The sequence below is a fragment of the Ostrinia nubilalis genome, chromosome Z (assembly GCF_963855985.1).
Source record: "Ostrinia nubilalis chromosome Z, ilOstNubi1.1, whole genome shotgun sequence".
In the NCBI taxonomy this organism is placed as follows: domain Eukaryota; kingdom Metazoa; phylum Arthropoda; class Insecta; order Lepidoptera; family Crambidae; genus Ostrinia; species Ostrinia nubilalis.
This window is the reverse complement of record NC_087119.1, coordinates 1,073,409-1,085,303: the sequence shown is the minus strand read 5'-3', so window position 1 is coordinate 1,085,303 and position 11,895 is coordinate 1,073,409. Positions and strand designations below refer to the sequence as shown.

At 34.6% G+C, this 11,895-nt stretch overlaps 1 protein-coding gene across 4 annotated transcripts in view; it reads left to right on the top strand.

Moving 5' to 3' along the window:
- Positions 1 to 286: 286 nt before the first annotated feature.
- LOC135086820 (H(+)/Cl(-) exchange transporter 3) overlaps positions 287 to 11,895 on the top strand; it is a 73,613-nt gene continuing 62,004 nt past the window's right edge. Inside the window, exons 1-2 of one of the 4 annotated variants that reach the window (XM_063981617.1) lie at positions 287 to 442; positions 10,440 to 10,518. In XM_063981617.1, the coding sequence (XP_063837687.1) occupies positions 10,450 to 10,518 (69 nt within the window). In that variant the 5' untranslated portion in view covers positions 287 to 442; positions 10,440 to 10,449. Of the gene's footprint in view, positions 443 to 495; positions 563 to 4,139; positions 4,251 to 10,439; positions 10,519 to 11,895 lie in introns of those variants that run through there. The other 3 variants (XM_063981616.1, XM_063981619.1, XM_063981618.1) reach the window with 3 other exon arrangements.

Genomic DNA, 11,895 nt, shown 5'->3' with positions numbered 1-11,895 from the left:
TCTTACCCCCTTTAGTACAAAACCGATTTGGATGATTTTTTGTGCGTGGCAGTGAGTGCTAAAGAAAACTTTAATGAAATATTGAATAAAAATCACAAGAGCGTCGGCACCTGCGTTAAAATAATAAAAAATCGATTGAAATTAGCAATAAGTATTAGTAGATTATAAATTAAAATAATTATTTTGATTTGTTAAAAAAATTAAACTGTATTACACAATTCCCATGCCAACGTTTCCGAACGAATCATCGTCGTCCCGATTGCTTGGTTGAGTTGAGTGAGCGAGCTGTCACTTTCAATGAAATGAAAACTTGTTTGATTTTCTACGTATTTGTGTTCTTATTTATTGTAATTTATTAACCTAATTTGTAAAAGTCAACGAAAACACGTGAATATTTATTTGCACCCTCGTTTGCCAACCAAAAATGTTCGAGTATTGCTAGGTTTGTAAAATTTTACTATTATTTCATCCTGATTTCGCTATGTGGACATTTTAGTCAATTCACAGCTGTCCTTTTTAGTTCCTGTTGTGCTTATGCCGAAAATATCTCATCCTTTATGTGGTAAGTGATTTGTATCTGTGTTTACCGTCTAATTCTTGGGGTGATTGTGGGGGCGCAGCGACGACATTCATGGTGGCTACGTATAAGTATCCGATTGAATGAGCAATTATTTCGTTTACCAGCTATCAATAATATTTGTATCACACGCTGTCTGTGTGATAAACCATTTGAATGCGAGATACTTCTGTGTATCCAATACTTTTAATAGCGCGCGATTTAGGATGTTTGCTTGTGTTATTGCAAATTCACTGATAAGGCGGCCGCTAGCTCGTATTCATTCATCCATGTAATAGCTGGAATTATATTGGATTTATAATGTTCAGTTGCTTTGTACCAAGATGGTAGGTGTTTGCATCCGTAAATCTACCTAAGTTTGTCTTCTAATTAATAATCAGGGTTTCTTAATGAAGTATTAATAAAGTAGTATTTTCAGCAGCAAAATCGTACTTATAGATGCAAAAAAAAATACCATTTTCTAGAAAATCTCATATAGAAGCTACATTATAATAAAAACACAATGAGGCATTGATAAATAATTCTTTAATGTCCTCATTTTGATATTTTTCTAACAGCATTGTTCTATTGTTAGTATGATGCCGCTGACAAGCCTTTGTTAGGTGCAGGTGTCTAGTTTCAAGACTAAAAGCCTCCTATCATGTTACTTAAGCCACTTGAGTAAATGCTCAAATATTTCTAGACAAATTTTCTCAGTGAAATATAATATTGGCTATCAGAAACATCAGTTTATTATTAGAACAGTAATCCTCTTCAATAACATTTTGTTATGAACTGATTTTCAATATTGCCCACTCATTGTTAAACAATTAAATTTTAAGTATTGGTACATATCAGATAATAATTGTTTTCCAAAGCTTATTAGGTAAGTTAGGTGTTTCAAGGAGTTCTTTGTATTAGTTATACTTACATGTTGTTAATTCACATCATCACTACATATTATAAAGTTGCTGCGCCATGGCTGCACTGTCTGTCTGTCCCTATGTATGCTTAGATCTTTAAAACTATGCAACTGTTTTTGATGCGGTTTTTTAAATAGATAGAGTGATTCAAGAGGAAGGTTTTTTAAGTATATTACTTTGTACCTGTGCGAAGCAGGAGCGGGTTGCTAGTGCTTGAAAATAAAGTAATCATGTAATAATGCCGTTTAAATGTCTGTTTTTTTCATTAAGTCCTTTTGAAGTGAAACAGTTCTGGCTGAATGATGTTATGTTGTTATTATGTAAATACATATTTTACCCAAAAAGTATAATTTTACACTGGGATTTCTGCGTTTTAATCCTTAGTGTATCTGTATGTACCAGCATTGTCCACCGACCCTCCTTTGTGACCCTAATTCATTTCACAACTTTCATTCAAAGGGATTTCATCTTTTCAATATAAGCAATGACAATATAATTTCTCCATATCAAGTATCCATTATTGTTGGTAACATTGCCGTGAAATTATAAATAATTCAATATAAGGGCCATTTTGTCCCTCAAAATTTTATTATTCAATACAGACGAACAGTAAAATGAAATTGCATTTCTGTCAAACATTTGGGCACATGTATGAATAAAATTTTGCCCCTTTTTAAGCTAATAAATGTTTATGTTCATTAAAAAATATTTAAGTATTAATAAAATAGATATTTAATCAGATATAAAGTATCCCAATTTACTTTCAATAAACTTCAAAATCAGTGTAAATAATTTGTTAAGTGGAATAAATGATGTTCAGTGCTAAGTGATTATTTTGTGCGCTTAAATAGGTACTGTGTTGTAATAAAAGTAGATCATACCGTTTGACGTTAGATGCAAGGAAATACTACTTAAACTCTGAAATATCGATCGGTGTAGCTCTTACGTAGCGTTAGTGGCTGTAAATATAGGTTGAGGATCTAACGAAGTACTGGTGGTTGTATAATGAGCGTATTGGCCTCTGCTTTCAAAAATAAATAAAAAATCAAAAGTCAAAAATATTTTATTCAATTTAGACCACAAGTGGCACTTATAAACGTCAAAATATAGTAAATAAAAAAGAAGGTAGCTCTTATGGGGCACTTTACATGTCTCCTTATCTTTTGGTGCCTACCAGCGCTTCGAGACAAACATAAAGGCAAGTGCTGAGAAGAAACGCCGGCACAAACTCAGCAGCCAATCAAGTTGCTGGTCGAGTTTAGTTAGTCTCGCAGATGTAAGACCAGCTGAGAGTTAAGTGGACTGCTGAAAAGACTAAAAACCCTGGACTTTTTGCTGTAGGCAATTTAAAAGCCATGGCAAAGGACATATTATATGTGTCTGATGATAGAAAGAATAGATTAAATCGTAGCTGAAGTGACCTATGGTTGCTTCGTGCAGTAAGAAATATCTCTTCGGTATTGGTAAACAGCATCTGGACACCACCTATCTTTGCAATTTAGGCTGTTTTATTGTTAGGAAGCGATCTCTAACTAAACAAACTAAAACAAACATGCTGCTGATTAGAAGAAGTATTAATGTATCTACATAAGGGGGCGTCCATTAATTACGTGAGACAATTTTGGCAAATTTTCAACCCCCCCGCCTCCCTTGGTGAGATTTGGTGAGATTTTTCCAGACCCCCTCCAAATCCCTCCCCACAATCTCACGTGACATTTCTTAAAATACATATTTGCAATGAAAGGGTTAGCTTAGATTAGGATTTAATATTAAAAAAAACCGTTTCTCCTAATTTCTTTATTGTTTAGATGGTTCAAAATTATAAAAAAATATTAATAATCATTCGTTATCATCTTAAAAAAAATATATTTTTTAATTTTAAATAACCCAGTTTTCTCGCAATTTGACCCTTTTTCTTGCTGAAAAAATTTACGTGATATTTGTCGAGACCCCTCCTCTCCCCTACATGAGATTTAGTAAGTTTTTTCTTGACCCCCTCCCTCCCCTAAACGTCTCACCTCATTAATGGACGCCCGCTAATACGAGTAGTAGGCCCTTCCATTTGATACGTCAGATGATTAAATTAGAATTGGAATAGTTTTTATTTATCAGATGAAATAGCAAATTATTTGTTTGTTTTAAAAACAAAAGAAAATAAAGTTCATAGTTCTCGAGAAACGGCTGCGTCTTGAGAAATTAGAAAATATTAATATCTGCATACAATCAGTTTATTTATTTTAAACGACAAAATGCGGACGATTGCTTTGTTGTTCGTATGGCTCTAGCCTGTAAACCTTCAATCAAGTAGTTTCGCTGTAAAACACTTAATCAAAATACACTAATAGAACTCGACAACTGAGGCTCATATATCGCGGCTACTTTCTGCGATTGTTTGATAATACCCGATGTAGCGTTACGTGCGTTCGCAATAAGCTGTACAGACGACGGCATAAAGCTAAACACTGCACCTTACGTGCTGGTAGTAAGTGCTAGTTTTCAACTTGTGGTCTGACTGTATATGCGCGGGCGCGGTCGCATACAATTTTCCAATTGATTTTCAACAGTGCAATATCTACCTCGCTGCACTGTTATGAATCGCGTTAGTGTTATTGTGGTTTAATAAAACCTGTGACGAACGCTGGATTATAGTTCCGCGATGAGAACAGGCCGGTCGTGTTAGTCGCAAATTATCCTCGTAGTCCCTGATATAGTGATATTAATTTTGGTGGTTCGAGTATAGTACGTTCGGTAGTTAGTCGGCTATGAAGCTGGTAGGTGGATCGCATAGTAGATGTTTCAGTATTAATGCTACCGTTTTCAATTTTAAGTTAAAAATTATATGGCATGAGTGATTTGATACTTACTAAAATTTTATCGTGAAATTGTGCTGTTACGTGATGATCACATAAAGGTTGGCCTTGAATTTACAATCGTTAAATTTTGTGTATTGAATTTCCTATTAGATAAAATTTATCATTTAGTTCACACAATTACGGAAATTGGCAACACTTGGAGAATTTACTAAAAAATGTAATATGAAAGTTTATAATATGAAATGATAAGTTAATTCTAGAACATTAATTTGTATTTGTGTGAAAATATTAATCGATATTTAGCTAAGATTTATGAAAATGATGTTGCTGTTAATAACACAGATAAAACAGACACAGAGAAAAAAGATAATAACACAGAAAAAAATATTTAAAAACTATCTTACAGGACAGTTGAGTTTTTACGAAAATTAGTGGCAAACATACAATACAACTAAAGATCATAATCATAATCATTTATTTATTGCTTCATAAGTGTACATAGGTGGTGATCTTAAACTTAGTCTCAACTTATGACCCTGTAAGGGTGTTGCAAATCTTGTATCGTAGGTACATTACTAAATATTCTACAATAGTTAGTAATAATTAATATTGATAAATTATAAAATTAATTAGTTTACATAATTTTACATTACAATTAAAATACAATAATATAAAACATGGCAATACGGTTAAACAAACATACAATATTGTGACCTTAGATCAAAAATTCTTATGACACTGCGTTGAGTTATTAAAAAACACAATAATATGTATACAATTTTCATAAAAAAGCTTTTTTCTTATACTTCTATTGTTATTTCTTCTACATTCTTCTTTACTGTCGTGCATGCACCACGCAAGTACCCCAAATAAGGAGGAATTTGCCGTGTCCATTCGGGCAAATTCGGCCTTAGGAGTAAGTGTAGTGCAAATTAAGTTATCTTCATTATTCCAGGACCTTTCCAGAAGTAACTCTGTTCTTCTACGATTCTTCCTTCTCTGGTAAACGACGCATGCACCACACAGGCTTCAATAGAACCATTTTTTGTCGGCTTTTATCAGACAAAAAAGGGTCCTATTGGAAATAGCGTAGGGCATATTTTGGTGAGCCATCTTCTTCCTTCTAAGTTCTTCGTGGCGTCTGGTCGTCACATAAAACACACATACCTTGTCGACCCCAATTTATTAGGGGCTAAGGTTACATGTAGGACGCTAACATACATTTTAGAGCATCAATCGAATTATTAGCAAAATAAATACGGTTGTTCTTTCTTCTAAGTTCTTCTTTGTCTTGATCGTTGCAATCATGACCACACAAACCCCTCTAGAACCGACTCTGCCACCTCACAAGGCAAAGCTCGGATCTACAGGGTAAATGTGATGCATGGATATGATGATGAGCACCACAATAAGTATTATTAGTTAGAAGTGTAACATAAATACAAACAATGTTTTCAAATTGAAGGTATTCTTCATTCTTCTTCTCTATCGCAGTTTTCTTGACCGCTGAAGTGTATGCACCACACACACCTCCGTAGGCCCGAATTTGTTGCGTACACATAACAACATTCGGAACTACAGGGTAGGATGTAGTGCAACATTCTTGGCGCCGTCTTAATCTCCAATTAATAGGCTATTTCTACCTTTTTCAAAGCCTTAAGTAACTGAAAAGTTTGATTACAAATAGTTTACACTACCTCAAAACATTGAGAATGTGAAAAATATTTGTTTTATTGTAAAGTAGGAGTTGAGTTATCTTCACAATTTTCCTAAGAATTCTTTGAAGTCACTGATCCGACCCGTGAGCCGATCATTAAAACAAAAGAGTCATTCAGTACAAAAATCTTTTACACAACCTTAGTATAAAAACTTGATTCCTGTACATTGTTCTTGTCTTGATTTTGCAGTACATGTTCCAAAACGTACCTTATCGACCCCGATTTTGTTAGCCTCACCGTTAACAAAATTGTGGTTGATAGGTAACGAGTTGGGCAGTGTCATTCATATGAATTAGTATACAGTATTTTCTTCATAAAGTAGGTTGCTTCTTCTTTATTTCTTCTCAGTTGTGGTCTTGCCCGACGCAGCACTTGCACCACATAAACCTCTCTAGAACCGAATTTGTTGTTTTACACTCAACAATATTCGGATTCTACAGGGTAAATGTAGCGCAATATTCTTGACGCTAGCTTATCCTTAAATTATTTACCCTATAGATACTGTTCCGAAATATTTCTGATACATATTTCTGTAAACGTGCCCCACAAGTGGCTTAGCATAACCAAATTTATGTTGGAAGAAAACAACAAACTTGGGAATGCCAAGGGACGTGGAGGGCAAATTAAACTTATACGAGACCCTTTAAAATATAATAGAGACACTTTAAATACTTCAATCTTCATTAAAATATTCTTCTTTCCTCAGTATCTTGACTGTGGCAATGCCTGCCGCACCCGAACCTCACTAGAACCGAATTTGTCGCGTCTTATCTGACAAAATTTCGTGTCTGCAGGGTAGGGGGGCGCAGGATCTCGCACTGAATCCGGGATGTGGTCTTGCCAGTTGTAGTACTTACAACACAAAAACCTGTATGAGCGAGCTTGTCGATGTACAACTCTGACAGTAGCCCGGGTCGTACAGGTAATCGTGCTGCAGTAATGTCGATGCGTGCGCGCAGCTAACTAGAGTCATTCGGGGTAACAGCACGCGGTGGGTAAAAGTACGCGGTGGTCCGATCTCCGACAGGGGTGGGGGAGCAGAGGTCTGTGTTTGTAAAATAGAGTGGAGCTACTGTCGTCGTTTAGGAGCCAAGCGCCGCGCCGACGCAATCTAAGTACTGGTCGCGACACGTCGCCGAATACTTGTAGCACGCTTATTTCGTTTAATTTTTATGCCACGGAAAAGTGTGCTGTAGTTAAATGGATAGCTCTGTGCCAGTAAGTATACTATATTTCTATTGTTCATTTAATGTAGTTTTGATCTAAGTTTATCATATTCGTAAAAAGTATTTAACGTGTGTGTTGTGACTGATTATTTGGTATATTTGCCGATTGGGGTAAGAGTACGAGATTAATAGTACGCACGCGTACGTTTACCCCCGTTGCGTACCTACTTATACCCCAAATGAAATAAAAATATCAAAAATTGTTCAATCTTTCAGAATACCTACACCAAAATGCCGAGAAATTACTAAGGAAGGCCCCTCAGCGGATCCTCATCTCATCTCAGATGACCAAATAATGAAGGCCAATTATTTTGATCTCAAAGTGTGACTATTGCCAATATAAATAATTTAAGACAAGATTCACATTATAATAGATACAGGGTGGAATTTTGTAATGCCACCTGGAGGGAAAGTACTCTTAGTAATGTAGAGCAATCGAACCAACTAAAATTTGTTAAAAATTACACCCTGTATTTTTATTGCATCGATCGTTATGGTTAAGTTTATGGATGAAATCTATCTAACAAACTTGCTTAAATTAAATGAAAGGAAAACCATGAAATCTTAAATTACCTATTTTAATTATTTACAAAAAATTGTATGGTATGATAGTGAATTTTCGTAAAATTTTCAAAAATCTTTGAATGGAGTTCTCTTTGTTTTCAAAAATTAAGGAAAGTTTTATTTGAGTAAAATTTTCTATCTACAATATTAAGAGTACTTTCCCTCCAGGTGGCATTACAAAATTCCACCCTGTATAATACAAAGAGTTCTTATTTTTTTTAATGTTAAAGTTCTTAAAATGTTATTTACAAGATTAAATAAATATTGATTATTGCCAATCTTAATTGTATTCTCTTAGAAATCTGAATGCGTACGTTTACCCCGCGTGCGTAACTTTACCCTAAGACTTGCGTAATTTTACCCACACATCGGGTCAAGAGTACGCATCGGAAAAGTTTTCAGTTAAGCCTATGTAGGGCTAAAACTAATTAATCTTGATGGAAATTTTTCTTAAATAGTGAAAATTTATTAAATATTCTACAGATTTAATATCATAACATGCCAATTATACAATTCTTTATAGGTCTGGGAGGCCATCAAAAAAAAAGTGCGTGCTCTTGACCCGAATGACTCTAAATGCCTAAGTAATTCCAATTTAAGGCTAAAAAGATATTGATGTAAAATTATGTAATTGACTAACAAAGTATAACTTTAACGGTCTTACATTTTTTTATATGAAGAAAAGTTACTGACAAAAATTACAAAAGGCAAAGTCAAACATTGAAACTTTAAAATATAAAATTGAATTGCATGAAGAATTTCCTCTTTTCAATTAAGTTGAATACATGTCAGTAGTAGTAGCAGTGGTAGAGCATGACATTCTGATGCCCCGCTGCTTGTCTTGAGAGCCATCTGAAAAAGTTCAGTTGACAAATTTAAACTCTCATTTAAAACAGGTCGAAAAAACCTAATTTATTTCAACCTCGTCGAATAATATTCTAGAAGCTAAGCAAACTTCTACGTATTGTCTCTTAAAATGCGACTAGGTAATAATATACATATTATTTTTACAATTTTGAATATAAAAAACTAAATAATATGATGTGATGGTTTTTGCTAAAATCTGAAACTAAAGCGCTGTTATTACTAAGTATAATACTACTACTGCTACTACTAGCATACTCGTATATCGTATCTATAAATAATTAAAAAGATAAATCATTCTAATAATTTACACTATTCTTATACTTAGGTGATTGTGGTATTTTCTTTATACATACTTAATGCCTAATAATATGATTAGTACTAGTATATTTCTTAATGGAGAACTGTACAGAATAAAATAGGTCGTCCAATTAATACATCAATTGCCTTTACCCCGGACCAAGTTATACAGGGTGTTAGGTAAATGGGTATATGAGCCGACACTAGCCCATGTTAACATGGCCATATAAATGGTATGGTGAAGTCAGAAAATTGATATCTTAATTTTAATTATTTTAATTTTCATACAAATCGGATTTTATAAAATTTATTTTATATGAAAATTAAAAAAAATAAAATGATGATATCAAATTTCTGACTTCACCATACCATTTATTTATATGTCCATGTTAACATGGGCTAGTGTCGGCTCATATACCCATTTACCTAACACCCTGTATAGCTACTTACTAATTAACGGACTCAATAATATTTAAGTAGATACATATTAATGTAAATATAAGTTAATAAAAAAGCAACAGCCTCTGATGGACTGGCGGTTTTTTAAGTTATCAGTAATTGGTAGAGATTTTGGGGAAAATGTTTCTATAAGTAAACCAGCCCAAAAAGAAGGGTGTTACAATTTTTGACAAGTGCATTTTGTGTATATGGCAATATAAATCTCATGCGAAAGAATCATCTTGTTAGGGGAATAAAACTTGAAAGTTAATTAAACCACTGCAGGATAGTTTATAAAGCTGTTAATTAATACGTATCTATCCCCCGACGAGAGACGCTTAGATAAGTAATATAAATATATCACTACTTAAACTAAACATGATAATGGTTATGGTGGTTAGTCTTGATTTTCCGTGGGTTTGTGAATGCACCAAATGAACCTAAGTACTTGGTTTTGTTGTCGAAACTCGCACAAAACTCGAAGTGCTTAGATAATCAGGTATTTACTAACAATGTTGTGGGTGATGCTGATGACTTAGAGACGGCAGCAATTTGTAGGCCTAGGATTCACGCCTTGATAAACTTTTGTCGCACCATTATATCGATTTTAGAGATAAGCCCATACGTTTGTCGTCTAAAATCGTCGATAAGATTTTATCACGGCGCGCATCCTAGCCCGGCTAAGCTCAATTCTCAAGTGTATTAACGGAATTTGTTGTCTTGTCGCTCCAAAGCAAAAAGCGCATCAGTAAATGCAGCACTACATCGTCGTCAGTGATGATGCGATGATTTAAAGCGCACTTGATTCCTCCGCTCCTCTTGATTTTAGGTGATTTGTGAGAGCACCTCATTTACCATAATCGCGTGACTTTGTAGTCTTAATCACAAAGTCACGCGATTTAGGGTAAATGTGGCACCTTCATTGATGATGGAGGTGTCATTGGGTCCAGTAGCCTAGGGTTAGAAAGAGGTTCGGCAGAGAAGGTTAGGGGAAACCTATGTGCATTTGTGAGTTAATAAAAGCTTGTTTGTTTCAGTGAAGAGGCCATGGAACGGTTCCCCTTAAAGTCCTCCGCACCGAAAATGAGCACAACGTACCAGTCGGTGTACAAAAAGGTGAGTTATCTTAAAGATACATTTTCATTTACATAATAATAAAATTTAATATTGTAGTTGTATACAGGGTGTTTGGTAAATGGGTATATGAGCTGACACTAGCCCATGTTAACATGGTCATATAAATGGTATGGTGAAGTCAGAAATTTGATATCGTCATTTTTTTATTTTTTATTTTCATACAAAATAAATTTTATAAAATCCGATTTATATGAAAATTAAAATGAAGATATCAATTTTCTGACTTCACCATACCATTTATATGCCCATGTTAACATGGGCTAGTGTCGGCTCATATACCCATTTACCTAACACCCTGTATAAAGTAAACAATAAATTCTTATTTACAAAAAATAAGATAAGCCAAGCTCATCTTAAATTTAAATACTTATTAAGATTCACGTACCACTCATAATAATTTGCCATAATGTAAAAAATCAGATTGTCTGGCTGGAATATATTCAACCGATTGTTCAATAGTTTATTTACACATGAAGAAATGCTTATTTTCAAGCGCGTATGTTTGCAGACCACCAAAGTCTATGTAAATGGTTAACGCCTACTCCGAGGACTAAAATAGAAAATGTAAAACATTTACTTGCGATACCACGATTGATGTTTACACATAAACATTTTCACTTACACCTATGTAACAGAACGACAATTAAAACGATACAAAGATTCAGCCGCACGTCAACCCGACGACTGAGCCACAGACTAGCGCCGAACGTCAAAAGCCCTAGCTATGGATTGAGCTGTCTAGGGCCACGATATAAACTATCGATTTTGACCCGCATCGAATAGTACTCGCGAGCGCCACGCGCTGCTATCCGAATTGCTTGTATTCGAGTCGGAGTGCTTTGTTACATCGCCCTCCGCTTCACCTGTGAGTGATATTGATTTTGCATCGTCTAGACTAAGAAATATTGGAGCAAACTCGTAGGACGCCGGCCTATCATTGTTGTGCCAATGTGACTTTGAATTTTTAATAGATACAGCCGTTGTAGTTGCAACGTGTTATACAACGTGTTATTGCAACGTCCTAAGAAGTCAATTTTCTGTGGCTTGACTGACATTTAAACTTCGACCTAGTTTAAGTAATTAGTCTGGAGTTAGTAAATTATTTCCGTGTGGGTTCTAGTGCTGCAAGGGACAAAAATATAATAATTATGTGATGGGCATGACCGCTCATAAGTAAATGTTTATTTGTTATTTTATTATTATCATCGTCCAATCTAATTATTTTTGCTAATCGGACCGTTTTCGCTGATTATTTGTGTTGCGAGATGATATCCGGGTTCCTTTTTGTTGCCAGGTTACTAATTAATTTCACCCTAAGTAAACAATTATCTGGTTATTATTGGTTGTTTTTCTCGA